Source organism: Ranitomeya variabilis, chromosome 1 (assembly GCF_051348905.1).
Source record: "Ranitomeya variabilis isolate aRanVar5 chromosome 1, aRanVar5.hap1, whole genome shotgun sequence".
Taxonomy (NCBI): domain Eukaryota; kingdom Metazoa; phylum Chordata; class Amphibia; order Anura; family Dendrobatidae; genus Ranitomeya; species Ranitomeya variabilis.
In genome coordinates, this window is record NC_135232.1 from 456,911,071 (window position 1) to 456,932,384 (window position 21,314).

The window sequence follows — 21,314 nt, forward strand, 5'->3', positions numbered from 1 at the left end:
GTCAGCTGTTCCCCTGCTGTGTGTGTGGCAATCCCTCCTACCTCCTCCACCTCCTCCTCCTCCACCTGTCCCTGGGCTCCAACACCGCTAGTTGTTGCCTGGTAGTGCTGTACGCACAGTCCCAACAGTCCCTCCTCTGTTATTGGGGTTCAGTAACGTCAGCTGTTCCCCTGCTGTGTGTGTGGCAATCCCTCCTACCTCCTCCTACCTCCTCCTCCTCCACCTGTCCCTGGGCTCCAACACCACTAGTTGTTGCCTGGTAGTGCTGTACGCACAGTCCCAACAGTCCCTCCTCTGTTATTGGGGTTCAGTAACGTCAGCTGTTCCCCTGCTGTGTGTGTGGCAATCCCTCCTACCTCCTCCACCTCCTCCTCCTCCACCTGTCCCTGGGCTCCAACACCGCTAGTTGTTGCCTGGTAGTGCTGTACGCACAGTCCCAACAGTCCCTCCTCTGTTATTGGGGTTCAGTAACGTCAGCTGTTCCCCTGCTGTGTGTGTGGCAATCCCTCCTACCTCCTCCACCTCCTCCTCCTCCACCTGTCCCTGGGCTCCAACACCGCTAGTTGTTGCCTGGTAGTGCTGTACGCACAGTCCCAACAGTCCCTCCTCTGTTATTGGGGTTCAGTAACGTCAGCTGTTCCCCTGCTGTGTGTGTGGCAATCCCTCCTACCTCCTCCACCTCCTCCTCCTCCACCTGTCCCTGGGCTCCAACACCGCTAGTTGTTGCCTGGTAGTGCTGTACGCACAGTCCCAACAGTCCCTCCTCTGTTATTGGGGTTCAGTAACGTCAGCTGTTCCCCTGCTGTGTGTGTGGCAATCCCTCCTACCTCCTCCACCTCCTCCTCCTCCACCTGTCCCTGGGCTCCAACACCGCTAGTTGTTGCCTGGTAGTGCTGTACGCACAGTCCCAACAGTCCCTCCTCTGTTATTGGGGTTCAGTAACGTCAGCTGTTCCCCTGCTGTGTGTGTGGCAATCCCTCCTACCTCCTCCACCTCCTCCTCCTCCACCTGTCCCTGGGCTCCAACACCGCTAGTTGTTGCCTGGTAGTGCTGTACGCACAGTCCCAACAGTCCCTCCTCTGTTATTGGGGTTCAGTAACGTCAGCTGTTCCCCAGCTGTGTGTGTGGCAATCCCTCCTACCTCCTCCACCTCCTCCTCCTCCACCTGTCCCTGGGCTCCAACACCGCTAGTTGCCGTCCAGAAGTGCTGTCCGCACAGAGCCAAACACCTCGCCAATGTGTTAGTGGGGTTCAGCACCGCCAGCTGTTCCCCTGCTGTGCAGCCGGCAACGTGTACTGCGACCGCCACGCAGGCACAACAAGTTAAATTTAAGGGAACCTGTCCCCCCCCCCCAGGCGTTTGTTACTGAAGGAGCCACCTTGTGCAGCAGTAATGATGCAAAGGGAAAAAGTGCCTCTTTTCGTGGTGCTCCTTGCACATGCTGATCCTAACACTTATGAAAAGTGTCCCCTCCTACCGTGATACCGTCCGGTTGGTGGAACTTTCCTTTGTGATGTGACGCAGCACAGCCGTCATTCTTACCCCCTTGGCGCCGTGCGCCGCATCCTCAGCGTTGTTTGAATCAGTCCCGGAGCCTGCGCTGTTAGGTTAGCCCTTGGCCAGGCACACATTTTGCGCTGCCCGTCTTCTGACATCATTTGGTGTCAGGCTGGCTGCGCCTGTGCGGCCGCGCTGGCCGAGAGCCCGCCTCGTACTGTCTTCTGATTTAATCCCACTGGGGGCCTGAGATCCATGGACATGCGCAGTGCATATCTGAACCTGCACCTCTCACTCATCTCCCTACGGCTTCTTCAAACTGTGCGGTGTCAGCTGGTCCCTAATAGCATGCCACGGCCGTGACACCGCACAGTCTGAAGAAGCCGTAGGGAGGGGAGTGATAGGCGAGGATATGCACTGCGCATGGCCACGGATCTCAGGCCCCCAGTGGGATTAAATCAGAAGACACTACGAGGCGGGATCTCGGCCAGCGCGGCCGCACAGGCACAGCCAGCCTGACACCAAATGATGTCAGAAGACGGGCAGCGCAAAATGTGTGCATGGCCAAGGGCTAACCTAACAGCGCAGGCTCCGGGACTGATTCAAACAACGCTGAGGAGGCGGCGCACGGCGCCAAGGGGGTAAGAATGACGGCTGTGCTGCGTCACATCACAAAGGAAAGTTCCACCTACCGGACGGTATCACGGTAGGAGGGGACACTTTTCATAAGTGTTAGGTTCAGCATGTGCAAGGACCATAATTAAAAGAGCTAAGTTTACCTTTTCCAGCATTAGTGCTGTACACGATGGCTCTTTCAGCTACAAACGCCTGGGGGGGGGGTTAAAGTTTCCCTTTCAACTTGCTCCAGTGCAGGCTTCGGCCTACACTCTGCTCCCTCTCCTCCTCCTGCTGACCCTGGGCTCTAACACCGCCAGTTGGGGCCCAGATGTGCTAGCTGCACAGAGCCAAACACCAGCCAATGTGTCAGTGGGGTTCAGCACCGCCAGCTGTTCCCCTGCTGTGTAGCCGGCAACGTGTCCTGCAACAGCCACGCAGACACAAGAACTGAAATTGAAGGAAACCTGTCCCCCCTCCCCCAGGCGTTTGTACGTTTTACAGCCACCTTGTACAGCGGTAATGCTGCATGTGTGCAAGGTGGCTCATAAACGTATTCTCCTCGCACATGCGGAACTGAAAACACGTCTGAAATGTGTCCTCTGTGTGACCATTTAACCGTCCCGGTGGTGTGACTTTCCTTTGTAATGACACGCTGCAACCCCCTTGGTAGCGCTGCCCGTCTTCTGGCATCATTGTTTGGCTGCCTGCGCCTCTGCGGCCGCCCTGACCCACACAACGCCCCTCGGTGTCTTATTTATTGGGACTGCGAGGGTGTGATTGATGGGCATGAGCAGTGAATCAGTTCGCCTGTCCCTCATCTCCTTCCGCCTTCTTCAGACTGTGCGGCTTCATGGCCGTGGCATGCGATAAGGGATCAGCTGACGCCGCACAGTCTGCAGCGGGTGTAAGGACCCGAGTGCGAGAGGCGAACATATGTGCTGCACCAGGCCATGAATCACAGCCCCGCAGTGTTTTAACAATGTTAAGACACCGCGGGGCTGGGATTCATGGTCATCGCGAACCGCAGCGGCCGACATTAAATGAGGTCAGAAGATGGGCAGCGCTAACAGCGCTAGGCCAGGGGATAACACGACAGCGCAGACTCCTGTACAGCAAATAACAACGCTCAGGAGGCTGCACCCAGCACCAAGGTGGGATTCTTGACATCTGTGCTGCGTCTCATTACAAAGGGAACTCGCGCCTCCAACACAGTTTGACTGTATAAAGGGCTAAATGTTATACGTGTTTCATTCAGCATGTGCAAGGAGCAAAATTAAAAGAGCAACCTTTGACTTGTGCAGCACTACTGCTGCATAAGCTGTGGCTCTTCTACTTTGTAACCCCTGAGGGGGGGTTAAAGGTTACCTTTGAAATTGGTTCAATTAGGCTTCGGCCTACACTCTGCTCCCCCTGCAGAGCCCGGGCTCCAACACCGCCAGTTGGGGCCCGGTACTGCTAGCTGCACAGAGAAAAACACCAGCCATTGTGTCAGTGGGGTTCAGCACCGCCAGCTGTTCCCCTGCTGTGCAGCCGGCAACGTGTCCTGCAACAGCCACGCAGGCACAACAGACCCAAAGCTGCCGCCAGTGCAGGCTTCGGCCTACACTCTGCTCCATCTCCTCTTCCTGCTGACCCCGGGCTCTAACACCGCCAGTTGGGGCCCGGTACTGCTAGCTGCACAGAGAAAAACACCAGCCAATGTGTCAGTGGGGTTCAGCACCGCCAGCTGTTCCCCTGCTGTGCAGCCGGCATCGTGTCCTGCAAAAGCCACGCAGACACAAGAACTGAAATTGAAGGGAACCTGTCCCCCCTCCCCCAGGCGTTTGTACGTTTTACAGCCACCTTGTACAGCGGTAATGCTGCATGTGTGCAAGGTGGCTCATAAACGTATTCTCCTCGCACATGCGGAACTGAAAACACGTCTGAAATGTGTCCTCTGTGTGACCATTTAACCGTCCCGGTGGTGTGACTTTCCTTTGTAATGACACGCTGCAACCCCCTTGGTAGCGCTGCCCGTCTTCTGGCATCATTGTTTGGCTGCCTGCGCCTCTGCGGCCGCCCTGACCCACACAACGCCCCTCGGTGTCTTATTTATTGGGACTGCGAGGGTGTGATTGATGGGCATGAGCAGTGCATCAGTTCGCCTGTCCCTCATCTCCTTCCGCCTTCTTCAGACTGTGCGGCTTCATGGCCGTGGCATGCGATAAGGGATCAGCTGACGCCGCACAGTCTGCAGCGGGTGTAAGGACCCGAGTGCGAGAGGCGAACATATGTGCTGCACCAGGCCATGAATCACAGCCCCGCAGTGTTTTAACAATGTTAAGACACCGCGGGGCTGGGATTCATGGTCATCGCGAACCGCAGCGGCCGACATTAAATGAGGTCAGAAGATGGGCAGCGCTAACAGCGCTAGGCCAGGGGATAACACGACAGCGCAGACTCCTGTACAGCAAATAACAACGCTCAGGAGGCTGCACCCAGCACCAAGGTGGGATTCTTGACATCTGTGCTGCGTCTCATTACAAAGGGAACTCGCGCCTCCAACACAGTTTGACTGTATAAAGGGCTAAATGTTATACGTGTTTCATTCAGCGTGTGCAAGGAGCAAAATTAAAAGAGCAACCTTTGACTTGTGCAGCACTACTGCTGCATAAGCTGTGGCTCTTCTACTTTGTAACCCCTGAGGGGGGGTTAAAGGTTACCTTTGAAATTGGTTCAATTAGGCTTCGGCCTACACTCTGCTCCCTGTTGTGAAATTGGATTTTGGGCTCCCCCGGTGGCCACTGGTGGAATTGAACTGTTGTGCATCATCCCCTCTGTTCACCTGTTTCCATCAGGATGTGGGAGTCGCTATTTAACCTTGCTCCTCTGTCACTTCCATGCCGGTCAACATTGTAATCAGAAGCCTTTCTGTGCATGTTCCTGCTGCTAGACAACTCCCAGCTAAGTTGGACTTTAGTCCTCATTTGTTTTTGCATTTTGTTCCAGTTCACAGCTGTAGTTTCGTTTCTGTGTCTGGAAAGCTCTTGTGATCTGAAATTGCCACTCTGATGTTATGAGTTAATACTAGAGTCTTAAAGTAATTTCAGGATGGCGTTTTGATAGGGTTTTCAGCTGACCATGAAAGTGCCCTTTCTGTCTTCCTGCTATCTAGTAAGCGGACCTCAATTTTGCTAAACCTATTTTCATACTACGTTTGTCATTTCATCTAAAATCACCGCCAATATATGTGGGGGCCTCTGTCTGCCTATCGGGGAAATTTCTCTAGAGGTGAGCCAGGACTATATTTTCCTCTGCCAGGATTAGTTAGTCCTCCGGCCGGCGCTGGGCGTCTAGGGATAAAAAACGTAGGCAACGCTACCCGGCTACTGTTAGTTGTGCGGCAGGTTTAGTTCATGGTCAGTTTAGTTTCCATCCTTCCAAGAGCTAGTACTTATGTTTGCTGGGCTATGTTCTCTTGCCATTGAGAACCATAACAGTTTGACCGGCCACTAAGGGTTAAATTAATTGACAGAGAAAGGAGAGAAAAGAGAAGTCTGCTGAAGATTTTTTTTTTTTTTTTTTTTCCCTTCCCTTCAGTTCTGAGTGTGCTTGTAATTGAATCTCTTGCAAGTCTGCCTATATTGCAGCCTTTCTCTCTCTCTCTCTCCTTCTAATCCTGGAATGGCTCTGTGTTCACCTGTTTAAAATGGATATTCAGAGTTTAGCTGCAGGTTTGAATAATCTCACCACGAAAGTTCAAAATTTACAAGATTTTGTTGTTCATGTTCCTATATCTGAACCTAGAATTCCTTTGCCTGAATTTTTCTCGGGGAATAGATCTTGCTTTCAAAATTTCAAAAATAATTGCAAGTTGTTTTTGTCCCTGAAATCTCGCTCTGCTGGAGATCCTGCTCAGCAGGTCAGGATTGTGATTTCCTTGCTCCGGGGCGACCCTCAGGATTGGGCTTTTGCATTGGCTCCAGGGGATCCTGCGTTGCTCAATGTGGATGCGTTTTTTCTGGCCTTGGGGTTGCTTTATGAGGAACCTCAGTTAGAGCTTCAGGCGGAAAAGGCCTTGATGTCCCTATCTCAGGGGCAAGACGAAGCTGAAATATACTGCCAGAAATTCCGTAAATGGGCTGTGCTTACTCAGTGGAATGAGTGCGCCCTGGCGGCGAATTTCAGAGAGGGTCTCTCTGATGCCATTAAGGATGTTATGGTGGGGTTCCCTGTGCCTGCGGGTCTGAATGAGTCCATGACAATGGCTATCCAGATCGATAGGCGTCTGCGGGAGCGCAAACCTGTGCACCATTTGGCGGTGTCTACTGAGAAGACGCCAGAGAATATGCAATGTGATAGAATTCTGTCCAGAAGTGAACGGCAGAATTTAAGACGAAAAAATGGGTTGTGCTTCTATTGCGGTGATTCAACTCATGTTATATCAGCATGCTCTAAGCGTACTAAGAAGCTTGATAAGTCTGTTTCAATTGGCACTTTACAGTCTAAGTTTATTCTATCTGTGACCCTGATTTGTTCTTTATCATCTATTACCGCGGATGCCTATGTCGACTCTGGCGCCGCTTTGAGTCTTATGGATTGGTCCTTTGCCAAACGCTGTGGGTATGATTTGGAGCCTCTTGAAACTCTTATACCCCTGAAGGGGATTGACTCCACCCCATTGGCTAGTAATAAACCACAATACTGGACACAAGTAACTATGCGGATTAATCCGGATCATCAGGAGATTATTCGCTTTCTTGTGCTGTATAACCTACATGATGTGTTGGTGCTTGGATTGCCATGGCTGCAATCTCATAACCCAGTCCTTGACTGGAAAGCTATGTCTGTGTTAAGCTGGGGATGTAAGGGGACGCATGGGGACGTACCTGTGGTTTCCATTTCATCATCTATTCCCTCTGAGATTCCTGAATTCTTGACTGAATATCGTGACGTTTTTGAAGAACCTAAGCTTGGTTCATTACCTCCGCACCGGGAGTGCGATTGTGCCATAGATTTGATTCCGGGTAGTAAATACCCTAAGGGTCGTTTATTTAATCTGTCTGTGCCTGAACATGCTGCTATGCGAGAATATATAAAGGAGTCCTTGGAAAAGGGACATATTCGTCCTTCGTCATCTCCCTTAGGAGCCGGTTTTTTCTTTGTGGCTAAGAAAGATGGCTCTTTGAGGCCGTGTATTGATTATCGGCTTTTGAATAAAATCACGGTTAAATATCAATATCCGTTGCCACTGCTGACTGATTTGTTTGCTCGCATAAAGGGGGCCAAGTGGTTCTCTAAGATAGATCTCCGTGGGGCGTATAATTTGGTGCGAATTAAGCAGGGGGATGAGTGGAAGACCGCATTTAATACGCCCGAGGGCCACTTTGAGTATTTGGTGATGCCTTTTGGTCTTTCAAATGCCCCTTCAGTCTTTCAGTCCTTTATGCATGACATTTTCCGTGATTATTTGGATAAATTTATGATTGTGTATCTGGATGATATTTTGATTTTTTCGGATGACTGGGACTCTCATGTCCAGCAGGTCAGGAGGGTTTTTCAGGTTTTGCGGTCTAATTCCTTGTGTGTGAAGGGTTCTAAGTGCGTTTTTGGGGTTCAAAAGATTTCCTTTTTGGGATATATTTTTTCCCCCTCTTCCATCGAGATGGATCCTGTCAAGGTTCAGGCTATTTGTGATTGGACGCAACCTTCTTCTCTTAAGAGTCTTCAGAAATTTTTGGGCTTTGCTAACTTTTATCGTCGATTTATTGCTGGTTTTTCTGATGTTGTTAAACCATTGACTGATTTGACTAAGAAGGGTGCTGATGTTGCTGATTGGTCCCCTGCTGCTGTGGAGGCCTTTCGGGAGCTTAAGCGCCGCTTTTCTTCCGCCCCTGTGTTGCGTCAGCCTGATGTTGCTCTTCCTTTTCAGGTTGAGGTCGACGCTTCTGAAATCGGAGCTGGGGCGGTTTTGTCGCAGAGAAGTTCCGATTGTTCCGTGATGAGACCTTGTGCCTTTTTCTCGCGTAAATTTTCGCCCGCCGAGCGGAATTATGATGTTGGGAATCGGGAGCTTTTGGCCATGAAGTGGGCTTTTGAGGAGTGGCGTCATTGGCTTGAGGGGGCTAGACATCAGGTGGTGGTATTGACTGACCACAAAAATCTAATTTATCTTGAGTCCGCCAGACGCCTGAATCCTAGACAGGCGCGCTGGTCGTTGTTTTTCTCTCGGTTTAATTTTGTGGTGTCCTACCTGCCGGGTTCTAAGAATGTTAAGGCGGATGCCCTTTCTAGGAGTTTTGAGCCTGACTCCCCTGGTAACTCTGAACCTACAGGTATCCTTAAGGATGGAGTGATATTGTCTGCCGTTTCTCCAGACCTGCGGCGGGCCTTGCAGGAGTTTCAGGCGGATAGACCTGATCGTTGCCCACCTGGTAGACTGTTTGTTCCTGATGATTGGACCAGTAAAGTCATTTCTGAGGTTCATTCTTCTGCGTTGACAGGTCATCCTGGAATCTTTGGTACCAGGGATTTGGTGGCAAGGTCCTTCTGGTGGCCTTCCCTGTCTCGAGATGTGCGAGGCTTTGTGCAGTCTTGTGACGTTTGTGCTCGGGCCAAGCCTTGTTGTTCTCGGGCTAGTGGATTGTTGTTGCCCTTGCCTATCCCGAAGAGGCCCTGGACGCACATCTCGATGGATTTTATTTCGGATCTTCCTGTTTCTCAGAAGATGTCTGTCATCTGGGTGGTGTGTGACCGTTTCTCTAAGATGGTCCATTTGGTTCCCCTGCCTAAGTTGCCTTCTTCTTCCGAGTTGGTTCCTCTGTTTTTTCAAAATGTGGTCTGTTTGCATGGTATTCCGGAGAATATCGTTTCTGACAGAGGAACCCAATTCGTGTCTAGATTTTGGCGAGCATTCTGTGCTAGGATGGGCATAGATTTGTCTTTCTCGTCTGCTTTCCATCCTCAGACTAATGGCCAGACCGAGCGGACGAATCAGACCTTGGAGACATATTTGAGGTGTTTTGTGTCTGCAGATCAGGATGATTGGGTTGCTTTTTTGCCTTTAGCGGAGTTTGCCCTCAATAATCGGGCCAGCTCTGCCACCTTGGTGTCTCCTTTTTTCTGTAATTCGGGGTTTCATCCTCGATTTTCTTCTGGTCAGGTGGAATCTTCGGATTGTCCTGGAGTGGATGCTGTGGTGGAGAGGTTGCATCAGATTTGGGGGCAGGTAGTGGACAATTTGAAGTTGTCCCAGGAGAAGACTCAGCTTTTTGCCAACCGCCGGCGTCGGGTTGGTCCTCGGCTTTGTGTTGGGGACTTGGTGTGGTTGTCTTCTCGTTTTGTCCCTATGAGGGTTTCTTCTCCTAAGTTTAAGCCTCGGTTCATCGGCCCGTACAAGATATTGGAGATTCTTAACCCTGTGTCCTTCCGTTTGGACCTCCCTGCATCTTTTTCTATTCATAATGTTTTTCATCGGTCATTGTTGCGCAGGTATGAGGTACCGGTTGTGCCTTCCGTTGAGCCTCCTGCTCCGGTGTTGGTTGAGGGCGAGTTGGAGTACGTTGTGGAAAAAATCTTGGACTCCCGGGTTTCCAGACGGAAACTCCAGTATCTGGTCAAATGGAAGGGATACGGTCAGGAGGATAATTCTTGGGTGACTGCCTCTGATGTTCATGCCTCCGATCTGGTCCGTGCCTTTCATAGGGCTCATCCTGATCGCCCTGGTGGTTCTGGTGAGGGTTCGGTGCCCCCTCCTTGAGGGGGGGGTACTGTTGTGAAATTGGATTTTGGGCTCCCCCGGTGGCCACTGGTGGAATTGAACTGGTGTGCATCATCCCCTCTGTTCACCTGTTTCCATCAGGATGTGGGAGTCGCTATTTAACCTTGCTCCTCTGTCACTTCCATGCCGGTCAACATTGTAATCAGAAGCCTTTCTGTGCATGTTCCTGCTGCTAGACAACTCCCAGCTAAGTTGGACTTTAGTCCTCGTTTGTTTTTGCATTTTGTTCCAGTTCACAGCTGTAGTTTCATTTCTGTGTCTGGAAAGCTCTTGTGATCTGAAATTGCCACTCTGATGTTATGAGTTAATACTAGAGTCTTAAAGTAATTTCAGGATGGCGTTTTGATAGGGTTTTCAGCTGACCATGAAAGTGCCCTTTCTGTCTTCCTGCTATCTAGTAAGCGGACCTCAATTTTGCTAAACCTATTTTCATACTACGTTTGTCATTTCATCTAAAATCACCGCCAATATATGTGGGGGCCTCTGTCTGCCTATCGGGGAAATTTCTCTAGAGGTGAGCCAGGACTATATTTTCCTCTGCCAGGATTAGTTAGTCCTCCGGCCGGCGCTGGGCGTCTAGGGATAAAAAACGTAGGCAACGCTACCCGGCTACTGTTAGTTGTGCGGCAGGTTTAGTTCATGGTCAGTTTAGTTTCCATCCTTCCAAGAGCTAGTACTTATGTTTGCTGGGCTATGTTCTCTTGCCATTGAGAACCATAACAGCTCCCCCTGCAGAGCCCGGGCTCCAACACCGCCAGTTGGGGCCCGGTACTGCTAGTTGCACAGAGAAAAACACCAGCCAATGTGTCAGTGGGGTTCAGCACCGCCAGCTGTTCCCCTGCTGTGCAGCCGGCAACGTGTCCTGCAACAGCCACGCAGGCACAACAGACCCAAAGCTGCCGCCAGTGCAGGCTTCGGCCTACACTCTGCTCCATCTCCTCCTCCTGCTGACCCCGGGCTCTAACACCGCCAGTTGGGGCCCGGTACTGCTAGCTGCACAGAGAAAAACACCAGCCAATGTGTCAGTGGGGTTCAGCACCGCCAGCTGTTCCCCTGCTGTGCAGCCGGCATCGTGTCCTGCAAAAGCCACGCAGACACTTGCTCTTGTACCTTCTGCTCCCCATCCTGGTTCCAGTACCGTCAGCTGGTTCCGGGCAGAGCCTTTGGCTTAGGTGCCTCCCTCTGGGTATCCGAGTTCCACCAACGTCAGGTGGTCCTTGGTAGTGCTTTCAGGCACGGGTACCTCCTGCTTAGTAACCGGGTTCCAGTAACTTCAGCTGGTCTTCGGTAGTTCCATTGGCTCTTGGACCTTCGGCTACCCATCCGGGTTCCAGCACCGTCAGCTGGTTCTCGGCAGTGTCTTTTGCTCTTGTACCTTCTGCTCCCCATCCTGGTTCCAGTACCGTCAGCTGGTTCCGGGCAGAGCCTTTGGCTTAGGTGCCTCCCTCTGGGTATCCGAGTTCCACCAACGTCAGGTGGTCCTTGGTAGTGCTTTCAGGCACGGGTACCTCCTGCTTAGTAACCGGGTTCCAGTAACGTCAGCTGGTCCTCGGTAGTTCCATTGGCTCTTGGACCTTCGGGTAGCCATCCGAGTTCCAGTTCCATCAGCTGGTTCTCGGCATTTTCTCAGCCTTCTTGTACCTTCTGCTACATTTCCAAGTTCAAGAGACTAAACACGATGACCCGGAAGACCACCCCTAAGATGACGACGACACCAGAGACGACAACCACCGTGATGACGACGACCCTGGAGACGATGACCCTGAAGACCACCCCGATGACGACGACCCCGGAGACGACGACCCTGAAGACCACCCCGATGACGACGACCCCGGAGACGACGACCCTGGAGACGACGACGACCTGGAAGACCGAGAAGCAGAAGAACAAGAGGCTGCAGAACAAAGAGCAGAAGAACATTAAGCATAACACTAAATATCAGAGCAAAAAATATTATCTAAATTATAAGCAGAAGAAGACTAAGCAGTGTATGGGGGTGAGTCCGTTCCTCCTCGTGGTGCCCCTGGATAAAGCCTGATGCTGCAGGCCAAACTGAACGCGGACAAATGTAACTCTTTTGTGACAGGCAGAATGGAAGGTGTAATCTTCAAACTTTTATAGATAACAACTACGGGAATGCCTGTCACAAATAAGAATATGATGAAGAAGTAGAATATGATGAAGATAATAGTAAAATAAAAAGAATATGAACAATGTAACCAAAAAAATTATAGGTAGAAGATGAAGAAGAAGATGAATAAGGTGAAGAAGTTGATGTCAAAGAAGCTGATGATGAGGATAATGAAGAATAAAGTGTGGGAGAAGTAAAAAAGAAGGTGAAGGGCGTGGAAGTAATGAAACATCAATATCTGACAAAATAAAAAAAAAATTCACATAGTCAAAATCTTTCTACCGCCGAACGTCATAAAAAAAAACAAAATCCTGCTATTCTATTACATTGGGCTAAACCTCTGTGCCTTTAATGTCTCCGCCACGTCCCCCAATACATCCTACATTATTCTTAGTTGTTTTCCTTCATGTAGAATGAACCTACAAGTTTATAAAGGGTTTATTTTAATTCCGATATTTTCGTCCCATTGACTTGCATTGGGATCGGGTATCGGATTAGATCCGATATTTTGACGGTATCGGCCGATACTTTCCGATACCGATACTTTCCGATATCGGAAAGTATCGCTCAACACTAACCATAGTCTCTCTGAAAGGAGTCTGCACAGGTCATGTGCACCAAACCAAATATCAGTGGTGGCTATGGACAATAGCCATTTTGTTTGACCGGACTGGGACTAGCTCAGCCGTGTATGAGTAGTCAGAGTCTGTGTTGTTTAATTAGCACCTAGAGAATGCTAGGCATTTTGTGTTTATGGTTTTGTTTTCAGTGCTGTGCAACCTGTGGAAATAAACATCATATTGTTTTAATGCAAGAATCCTGTGTCTACTACCAGAGAGCATGAATCCTTGTAGTGCAGATATTATACATGGTTCAAATCAATTATGATCATTCTTCATGCCAATTTATCTGAAACACGTAACATATCTACATTCTGTGTCTTGTTCATATTTTTATGCATATGAAGAGCCCGCCAGGACCGTGGGGTACTCAGGCCAGGTCGGTCGGTACTTTAGGGGGTTTGTCACAGCATCAGTGACCCAGTCCGTGGCCCTGGGCGTCCAATAAAAAATGAAGAAAAGGGGAAATAAAATTTATAGGGGAATTGTTCATGATGCCACCCGTGGTGTTCGGTAATGAGTGGACGACGCTGCTTAAGAGGATCGCTGGGGCTGATGGTGACGCAGCAGAGTTGTTACCACTCTCCATGGTAGAGCTGGGACCCAGGGCAATTATAGTGTTAAAGTCAATGTTGGTGAATGTTGTAGTGCAGGGCAGGTTATGCAGGAAATAGTTTTGAGGACACAGCAGGGTGCAGTTTCCATACTTTACTCACAATTCTTAGATGCCGTCCTCAGCCGGGTGCTGTGCCCTCCGGGTCTGTGGTCCAGCCAGCTCTCAGTTAGTTTGGGGTGCACTTTAACAGAACCCCCTTTATTATGCTTCTTCCCTGGCCGTCTCTCTGCGCTGTCTTCCACCTCTCCTGCCCTGCGCCTTCACAGACAGTGTCCTGAGCCAGCAGCCTCGAATCCTGTCGGGTGACGTCCTCTTGGTCCCCTTCATCCTGTATGGCTGCCTTTTCAGTGATTTATGTGTGGAATGGCTGTAGAACATGCATTTACTTCAGCCCCCGGTTTGCTAGCTGAGTCCTCTGTTTCTTCACTAGTCTAGGATCGGTCCCCTACTGCGACCTGGTCCCTGCACCCAACTATGGTTGGTGTGGATTTGGGCCCCACGGATGGATTCCTCACTACTCGTGCCCATAGGACCCCTTCTTCCTCTCTCACTCTCTCAGACTTCACTCTATCTTCCTTGCTCTCTCTCCGTCCTCTGGTGCTGGGACGAGCTCCTCACTCCTCAAGTCACCAGCTCCAACTCTCTCTGCTTCTCACTGTCCACGCCTCTTGCAATAAAAGGCTATAGTATTTACCTGCCAAGGTCTTAGAGCTAATGCACTAAGCTAATCAGAATGCAGCAAACCCATGTAGTAAAAATGGTAGCAACACAGATGCCAAATATCGATGAGACAACCATTCACAGGCTACCAATTCATGGAGCGGGGGATTGCTTAGTATTAAAATTGCACAAAATTTGGTGTTTGAATTTTTGGGAGTAATTCTAATTCTTCTCATTGTGGCTTTGCTTTTATTTTAATTTTAAAGAGCCCAAGAGGCAATGGAGGGGGAGGTACTTCTACCTCAAAAACACAAACCAACTCCTGTCACAGACAGAACTATCGGACTGCAAAGGGCCCATTTACTGTTCTTTCACAGGGGCCCTTCTCTGTCTGTTTCTGCCACTGCTACAGATGCCTGTAAAATTGTGTGTGGAATGCAAATGGTAACACCCAGTTGTAATTTATTGATTAATTCCTACAAGCAGTAAAAGAGGAACAATGCAATTCAGAGTTGCAAAGAGCTTCATAACTGTTGTTTCATGGTAAATACAAGTGTTTTTTAGGCCACAGCCACACTATCAGTATTTGATCAGTATTTTACATCAGTATTTGTAAGCCAAAACCAGGAATGGGTGATAAATACAGAAGTGGTGCACATGTTTCTATTATAATTTTCCTTTGATTGTTCCTCTCCTGGTTTTGGCTGACAAATACTGATGTAAAATACTGACAAAATACTGATAGTGTGCCAGTAGCCAATGTATAAAAATTCAAATACTCTTCATTTTACCTGTTATTTCTTAAAGAGTGCTGCAAGTTTTGACTGGAGTTTACAGAGGCCATTGTAAAACAATAACATGTGCTGTTCTTATATTATGTAATAGGGCAAGGTGAAATATCATGAACACATCACCAATGGTTTTGAGAACATGCCGGCTGGATTTATTGGAATGCTCAATGGAGAGAATACTGGGAAAGCAATTATCAAGGCTTAAACTATGAAGAATATTCCAGCAGTTGAAAATGACGTATCTGCTAGATGCCCTCAAGCAATCAGCAGTGACCACACAAAATGAAGTTCATTCAACTTGCAATGCTCAACTATAGTCAGGTATAATGGGTGAAACTAGATCAACATATGAAATAAACACAACTCACATTTTAGCAGTCATTTTAGAATAACTTTCTTTAAAGTGAATATTTTGCCATGTGTTTGCCACATACCACATTTTGCAGATATGATGCACCGGATTATAAAATGCACCCCGAATTTTCAGTAGGAAAGTAGGAAAATGTGTTTTTTTCCTATAATATTGTAGTGCGTCTTATAATCTCCTTTTAGGGTTGCCTAATTGGGGGCGGGGCAGCGGCGGTGGAGTGGTGTCTCACGTGACAGGTTTGCTGCTGCAGGAAGATGGCTGCGGCAGAGGCAGGAGATGCTGCTGCCCCAGGCTGGTAGGAGGTGGTGAGACCCTGCACTTTCAATGCTTTCCAATATGGTGGACTCTAACAAAGTGGCCTCCGGAGGTGGCTCATGCGCAATTAAGATCAAGGGAGACGAGATCTCAGTACCAAGATCTTAATCTGAGCATTTCCCAGAGTCCACTATATTGAAAAGCATAGAAACTGTGGGGGCTCTGGGCTTTCACCAAATGTCAGCAGAGCCCCACACCGTCGAACTCCACCTCCTACCAGCCTGGCGCCTGCAGCTTCGCCCCCTCCTGCCTCCGCCAGAAGCTCCCAGTAGCAGCGACCCTTAGACCCAACTCCACCGCAGCCGGTAAGCTACATTCAGATTATAAGACGCACCCCCATTTCCCCTCAAATTGTAGGTGAGTACATTTTGTAATCCAAAAAATACGGTGATCTGACAGCAGCATAATGCAAGGGTAAAGACCCTGATTAAAGTCACATACTTGGCTGCTAACTGTAAATTTTATAAAATCACTGATATAGCAGTAGATTATCACTAGATGACTGGTAAACCTCCATATTCATGAGCTCTGTATAATCCCCCCACCCCCTTATGGCAACTTTCTGCCTATGCACAATGTGCACTAACAGGAAGGGATTCTACTCTGGAACGAATGTTAAAGCCATGAGCTTGCATTTTTTGTGTTGATCTAGCCGCCCAGTTTTACCTGAACGTTGTGCAACTTCCCCTCCTGCTGTTTCAGCCTTGTAAAATAAAAAAATAATGTCTGTTTTATTATCAACCTTTGAAACTTTGTTGTCTTAGGAATAAGAATTGCTTCACTTTTACTTTATGTGTTCTACTATTTAACCCTGTCATGACCAGGATAGTTTCAACTTCTGAAGTTTTTTTATTTTTTAGTCCTTCTTCCAAGAGCCATTACTTTTATATTTTTCCATCATCCACATAATGTTCCCTGGCACCGCGTTCCTGCGCAGTCGTATTTCTCTGACCTGACTAGTGCTGAGCAAAATACTGCAGTGTGCTGGGGCTTTTTGACCTTTGCCGATGCACATGCACTGCAGTACTTTCTGTAAATGAGGTCTGAAAGGTGGTGGACTTATTTCTCTTGAGGCAAACCTTGCAACAGGTTCCCTTTAACCCCTTAGTGACAGCCAATTTGGTACTTTATGATCAAGCCAATTTTTACAATTCTGACCACTGTCACTTTATGTGGTTATAACTCTGGAATGCTTTAACAGATCCCACTGATTCTGAGACTGCTTTTTCGTGACATTGTACTTCATGTTAGTGGTAAAATTTCTTTGATATGACTTGCAGTTACTGATAAAAAATGGAAATATGGTGAACATTTTGAAAATATTGCAATTTTCAAACTTTGCATTTTTATGCCCTTAAATCAGAGAGTGGTGTCACACAAAATACTTAATAAATAACATTTCACGCATGTCTACTTTACATCTGCACCAATTTGTAAACAACATTTTTTTTTGTTAGGAAGTCATAAGGGTTAAAAGTTGACCAGTGATTTCTCATTTTTCCAAAAAAATTTACAAAACCGTTTTTTTAGGGACCACCTTAAATTTGAAGTGACTTTGGGGGGTCAATATGACAGAAAATACCCAAAAGTTACATCATTCTAAAAAACTGCACCCCTCAAGGTGCGCAGGGCTCAGAAGGGAGGGAGCACCATTTGACTTTTCGAAAGCAAAATTGGCCGGAATCAATGGTGGTGCCATGTAATGTTTGGAGACCCCCTGATGTACCTAAACAGTGGAAATCCCCTAATTCTAACTCCAACCTCAACCCCAACACACCCCTAACCCTAATCCCAACTCTAACCATAACCCTACCCACAAACCTAATCCCAACACGCCCCTAATCCCAACCATAACCCTAACCACAAACCTAACCCCAACATACCCCTAACCCTAATCCCAACCATAACCTTAACCACAAACCTAACCCCAACACATCCCTAACCCTAATCCCAACCCTATCCCTAACCCTAACCACAAACCTAACCCTAACACATCCCTAAGCCTAATCCCAAGCCTAACCGTAATCGCAACCATAACCACAACCCTAACCATAACCCTAACCCTAGCCCTAACCCTAACTTTAGCCCAACTCACTTTAGCCCAACCCTAACCCTAACTTTAGCCCAACCCTAACCCTAACTTTAGCACAACTTCATTATTTTTACCTAACTAAAGGGGTGATAAAGGGGGGTTTATTTGCTATTTGTTTACTTTGATCACTGTGATAGACGCTATCACAGTGATCAAAATGAACCAACAGGAAACATTTCCTATTGTTGCTGGGTGCCGGCCAGCAGATCTCGGCAGGCGCACTGTGCATGCGCCCTCCATTTTCTCCCGGAAGACGCCGGAGGCCCGGGCAACTTCACGGGGGGGTTTCGGGGACAAAGGAGTTACCGGGGGGATTTCGGGGCACCCTATTTCTCTCTCCTCTAATGTGCGATCACATCAGAGGAGAGAGAAATTAAATTAAAATTAGACTTTTTATTGCGGTCGCCGCTATACCATTAGAATCGGTGATCGCAACACTGGGGTAGGTAAAAACCAACCCAAATCATATTCTCTGGAGTCTCAGCTACCCTCGGTAGTCAATACCCCAGAGAAATTCCTACCCTGGGGGGCGCTATACACTTATTCCTCACTGCCGTTAAAAAGTGGTGCTGTGGTTTAAGTACCCTTAACTGCCGCCGTTAAAAGGCGTATCGGTGGTCGTTAAGGAGTTAAGCTGCCTATACAACTGAACTAGTTGGTGGATGAAAGCTTATCCAACAGCCATCTCTCCAACTCCCCTATGCATAGGAACACTCAGCTTGGCTGAGGGCACATATGTTCTTCATGGGAAGAGAGGATCAAGGCATTGCTAGACACCTTGTTTTACAGATGAACTAATATCAAAGATTTGAGCGTTAGATTTCAAATTGCCTCACCTTTAAAGGGGGAATTTACGCCACTCAAATTGCAGCATTGAACAACTGCTGAGCGGTAGATATTTAATGATCGGTGATAGTATACAATCCTTTTAACACAGGCAAACCGCACTTAAAGGGATGGTGTCATTCCAAAAAGTTTTTTCAACAATTGGAAAAATGTAAAGTATTAATGTTTTAATTTTTTAAAATATATTATTTGTTTTTAATGAAGTGAAATGTAAAAAGATTTTAAAAAAATGTTTGGTATTTCTATTTTTAAACACTATGGGGTGCAGCTGCTGAAATTTGCCATGAAAACCTAGTGTACAACTAGCTCACATTACGACTGCAGTATATGTGGGTGGGGTCTGATCACATGTGTGTGATGTCACCCCTCGCCTCCCCTTCTTGGTGTTCGCAACTGGATAAGAGAGGATGAAGTTTAGGATCACAGTGCAGAGCCATTCTGTTGATGACTTCAGTGACTACTGAAAGTAGATAGTGTCACCGAGGATGGACGGCAGCACTGATTCTGTTAGTTGGTGCTGCTCGCTGTATCATAAGCTTGGGTTAGATCCATGAAGTATATTATATGCTTAGAGTAACAGACACTGAAAATAGATAAAGGGCTCATTGTAGTTTATCACATTATTGAATTAGATATTGAGCTCAGCGGAGTGTATCACAGAGGATGGGATTAGATACAAAGTATTTAATGTATGTGTAGAGACCGCAGATAACGAAGGATGCAGGGACAAAGAGGAGTCAGAAAGCAAATAACGTTTTTTTCTAACTTTCCTTTAACTTCCAACCCAACAAAGAATAACAACAGTTTTCCACGCAGGGAACTTAGGTACACGATCACAATTTCACAGTAAATACTATCTACTATATAGGCGCCCTGAACTAAACCCGCGAAACACGACAGCGCCTCACTAGTGACCCACTAACAAGAACAAGTCAACCAAATTCACTTATCAGCGTTGTTTCAACGATGCAGTCCTGATGGTGAAGCTCCGTCAGCGACGTAGTCCTGATGGCGAAGCTCCGTCAGCGACGTAGTCCTGATGGCGGGGGAAGGAGGTGTCCTCCGTTGGCGGGCCCAGGTGTAGATTCGAGTCCAGAATGTCTTTTGCGGTGCTGCGTTACCTCCCACAGGCGGACGTTGATCCGGGGTAACAGTTTCCACGTCCAGAGAGGGGTCTTTTTGAGAAGAATTAGCAGAATAATCGGTATCAGTCACAGCTAAGAAAAACCCAGGAGGGCCCGGAGCACTCTGCGGCAAGATGCTCCCGGGGAGCACGGTAATATTGTCCCTGAGCTGATCAGCGCTACCCCTCTGCCTGGGGGGTCGCTGACGACGAGTGCGCCTCTTTTTGGGGGCTCTGGTAATTGCCCGCAGTGTCTGTTGCACGTTCTCCCCCTGCTTCCAGCAAGTCTCACTGCGGCCTGCACCCACACAACAACTGCGCTGCAGTTTCCTCTCCTCAGAGATTTCCCGCGCTTCTCTGTCCCTGCTTTCGCGCGTTTTGCTTTTTATCCTCTCCTCTCCCTGCGTCACTCTGCCTCCTGTCACATGAGCCTGGCTTCCCATGCGCCCCTCAAATCCGTCCCCCGGAACCCCGACTCTCGGCAACAATGGTTCCACCCGTCTGCACAGCTCACCAGGTCCCTGTCCCCTACATATGTAAGATGAGACATCACTCTGTCTACTTCTATGGGAGCAGTAGTGTAATGTGTGACCCCGTCCACTATATTACTACTCTCAAAGAAGTAGAGAGAGTTGGGTCACACATTACACCACTGCTCCCATAGAAGTAGATTGAGCGGAGTCACACATTACAGCACTGCTCCAATTGAAATAGACAGAGCAGGGTCACACATTAAACCACTGCTCCCATAGAGGTGGAGAGAGCGGGGTCACGCATTATATCACTGTTCCCATATAAGTGGGCAAAATTGGGTCATGCATTACATCACTAACCACTGCTCCCATGGAAGTAGAAAGAGCTGAGTCAAACATTTTTAAAGGAGCAGTGGTGTATTGTGTGGCCCCACTCCATCCACGTTTATGGGAGCAATGGTGTCATGTGTGACTCAGTTCCATACAATTCATTACTACTCCCATAGAAGTGGACAGATCAGAGTCACACATTAATTCTCCCCTCAGCAAACAAAATATTATTCAACTGGGTCACGGAACAGCATATCTCATAAGCTGCAGCTCTTACAAAGTAGTTTTTGTCCTATTGAACCCCTTGGATTAACCATATAGTCCAATGGGCCCCACATAGTGCTCCACAGTATAATTGCCCCACATAGAATAGATAAATAGAATAGATAGAACACCTGTAGACTAGTGTTGAGCGATACCGTCCGATACTTGAAAGTATCGGTATCGGAAAGTATCGGCCGATACCGGCAAAGTATCGGATCCAATCCGATACCGATACCCGATACCAATACAAGTCAATGGGACTCAAGTATCGGACGGTATTCCTGATGGTTCCCAGGGTCTGAAGGAGAGGAAACTCTCCTTCAGACCCTGGGATCCATATAAATGTGTAAAATAAAGAATTAAAATAAAAAATATTGCTATACTCACCTGTCCGACGCAGCCTGGACCTCAGCGAGGGAACCGGCAGCGTTGTTTGTTTAAAATTCGCGCTTTTACTTGGTTACGTAAAGTCCCGGCTTGTGATTGGTCAGGGCGGCCATGTTGCCGGGACGCGGACCAATCACAGCAAGCCGTGACGAAATTACGTCACGGCTTGCTGTGATTGGTCCGCGTCCCGGCAACATGGCCGCCATTAACCAATCACAAGCCGTGACGTCACGGGAGGCTGGACACGCGCGCTTTTTAAAATACGCGCATGTCCAGCCTCCCGTGACGTCACGGCTTGTGATTGGTTAATGGCGGCCATGTTGCCGGGACGCGGACCAATCACAGCAAGCCGTGACGTAATTTCGTCACGGCTTGCTGTGATTGGTCCGCGTCCCGGCAACATGGCGCCGTGACCAATCAT

General features: G+C 48.3%; 2 protein-coding genes across 3 annotated transcripts in view; both read left to right on the top strand.

Annotated features, from left to right (window-relative positions):
- LOC143764528 (prostaglandin reductase 1-like) overlaps positions 1–15,840 on the top strand; it is a 374,831-nt gene extending 358,991 nt beyond the window's left edge. Inside the window, exon 11 of the transcript XR_013213220.1 lies at positions 15,366–15,840. The gene's annotated coding sequence lies outside the window, so the exon portion shown is untranslated. The remainder of the gene's footprint in view (positions 1–15,365) is intronic.
- The window catches only part of LOC143764511 (prostaglandin reductase 1-like), a 162,876-nt gene extending 147,036 nt beyond the window's left edge, over positions 1–15,840 (top strand). For both annotated transcript variants that reach the window (XM_077250139.1, XM_077250155.1), the window contains one exon: positions 14,788–15,840. In XM_077250139.1, the coding sequence (XP_077106254.1) occupies positions 14,788–14,898 (111 nt within the window). In that variant the 3' untranslated portion in view covers positions 14,899–15,840. The remainder of the gene's footprint in view (positions 1–14,787) is intronic.
- Positions 15,841–21,314: the final 5,474 nt, after the last annotated feature.